Here is a 2,426-nt window from a genome sequence, read left to right as displayed (position 1 = left end):
CTATGATGTACCATATAAATATTGTTTATTATTTTATTTACTATTTCAATTTGCCGGCAACCTGCCAAGTGAATCTGACAGCAAAAGTGCTGAGTGTTTCGCATATTTTGAATTTGCTGTAACGGGCTGTAAGAATTCGGATGGCTTATTCAATCGGCTAATCATCTGATAATCAGCCGCAAATTTATTGGCTTAACACGGCAAATCGCTTTTACAATAATGGACGGATGATCAGCCACAAATTTATGCGATAATCAGGTTATAAGCACTATCAATCTGATCAGCCAAATGAGTTCACTGGCTGCAACTTTTTTTTCCATGCATAAAAGCCCCAACATGTGTAACATGTTATTTTTTTATAAATTGGATTTGATTAATATTTCGATTGTACTATGTGCTTTTACGAGAGTTTTTTTTTAAAGTTCTCTTATGAAAGTGTTACAATATTTTTTCGTAATATCACGATGCAAAATTTTTGCATTAGTACATTCATTTTTCGTAATATTTCGCATTAGTTCATCCATTTTTCGCAATATTTCGCAAGTTTTTTTTCTTTTTTAGTATAGAATGGCGGAAATTACCTTATGACAGCTTGCCTCCTTTTTCTGAATTTCTGATTCATGTATTTCCCCCTTTTTCCTCATCCTTTTCGAATTTTCTAGTTCACCTTTTTCTCATATATTTCCTCTTTTTTCTCATATATTTCCTCTTTTTTCTCATATATTTCCTCTTTTTTCTCATATATTTCCTCCTTTTTCTCATATTTTCGTTTCAAATTTATTATCATAATGGCTACAAAGCGTGGCGAGAAACGAAGAATTGACGATAATGAAAGATTTTCAAAACGTAGTACTGAGGGTAGCGAAGCTGAGAAGCGAGTGAGAATATCTGATGATAGTGTTGATGGTATATATGACATAATATGTATCATATTCTTTATAAAAGAAATTATATAATATATAGTTAAATTATATTTTATTGTTAAAGTTAATAAAAAAACAATAGAAAAACTATTAAGAACCAATTCGCAGATAATTTCTAAGCTTGAAGTTCTTATCACCGGACAAAAAAATCTCGAAACCCGTCTCTCGAGCATAGAAAAAAAGCTCAACGATAATAACAAAAATAATAATAATACAATAGATCTGGAGTATGTAAAGGTAATAAAGATGAATATTATTTAATGTAAATCTGAAATGCTAACCTCGTTTGATTAGGAGCTCGTTAAGAAGGTGTCGAAAATTTTATTTGAAAATTTTGTTTATCCTTCGCAAGACGAGTACAAACTCGCTACCGAAAAATATTTAAAAGACGAAAATCCGGAATTTATGCGCCAGTTCAAAAAAAATCAATGGATTATTTTTTTCGAAAAAAAAATTGCCCCGACTGTAAGTTAAAGCAATTATGAATTTTATTAAATTTCATACTAACATTTTTTTTTAATAGTTAGTACAACAACATAGAAGCATACGAGGGACGTTCACGTCTAGAGTTAAAGACGTTATGTATTCTGTTTTCGAAGCGACTGGGCATAAATTACCGTCTATTAACACTCAGGCTAGTCCGTCAAAGATTCAGGAATGGAAGAGTAAGGCGGAGGTGAAAAGATGTTACAACAACCTATTTAAAAAGGTTAAAGATGGGCAACCTACGACATATATGTCGCTGATAATTGATAAGTTGCGAAAAGAAAATAAAAATCCCTCAAAAACATAAATAGCGTATGCGATTAGCATATGTGAAACGTACTTAAATCCTAATAATCAAAACATTCAAATGAGCAAAAGTATAATGAAGTCGAAGATAATCAACAACTTAGTAAGTTTTTAATTTACAATTTGCAAAATGTGAATTATTTGAATTACAGTTTATTTATTTATTTATTGATTTTTAGCAAAAGTTGGAAAATAGGGATAAATTTACACATTCGGACGATGATTCTCATGATGGTAATGATGTAGACGATGGTGGTGATAGAGCAGCTGACGATAGAGCAGGTGCGGCTGATGATGATGTGACTAACGATGGTAGGCCTAACGATGGTGCGGCTAACGATGATGCGGCCAACGATGGTACGGCCAACGATGGTGCGGCCAATGATGGCATAGCTGACGATGATATACTTTCTATTGACTCTTATAACACGGAGGAGGAAGGTCGGTATGTAAATAGTTTATTAGAGAATTATGGGTTGCATAAAAAATAAATATTATTTTTTATATATATCACACGTAATAGCATTTTTTTTACCATAATTAATATAGTTTTAATAAATAAAATGGTTATTAATTCTTAACAACACGGGTGTGACATAAATAAATCGTGGCTGAAATTTGTGTTCAATTTGTGTTCAATTTGTGTTGATAATTCTGGTAAAAATTTGTTAATTTTGGCCAAATTTCGTTAAATTTGTTAAATTTGTGTTG

General features: G+C 31.5%; 1 protein-coding gene across 1 annotated transcript; it reads left to right on the top strand.

Annotated features, from left to right (window-relative positions):
- Positions 1–788: 788 nt before the first annotated feature.
- OCT59_029249 (uncharacterized protein) lies at positions 789–2,206 on the top strand (the record flags this gene model as incomplete). Its single annotated transcript, XM_066142585.1, has 6 exons — positions 789–906; positions 988–1,160; positions 1,218–1,388; positions 1,447–1,588; positions 1,721–1,818; positions 1,895–2,206. 6 exons carry the CDS (start codon positions 789–791, stop codon positions 2,204–2,206), a joined length of 1,014 nt encoding a protein of 337 aa, XP_065994582.1.
- Positions 2,207–2,426: the final 220 nt, after the last annotated feature.

The sequence above is a fragment of the Rhizophagus irregularis genome, chromosome 9 (assembly GCF_026210795.1).
Source record: "Rhizophagus irregularis chromosome 9, complete sequence".
Classification (NCBI taxonomy): domain Eukaryota; kingdom Fungi; phylum Glomeromycota; class Glomeromycetes; order Glomerales; family Glomeraceae; genus Rhizophagus; species Rhizophagus irregularis.
The sequence above is the reverse complement of the archived record's forward strand: the minus strand, read 5'-3'. Positions and strand labels throughout refer to the sequence as shown.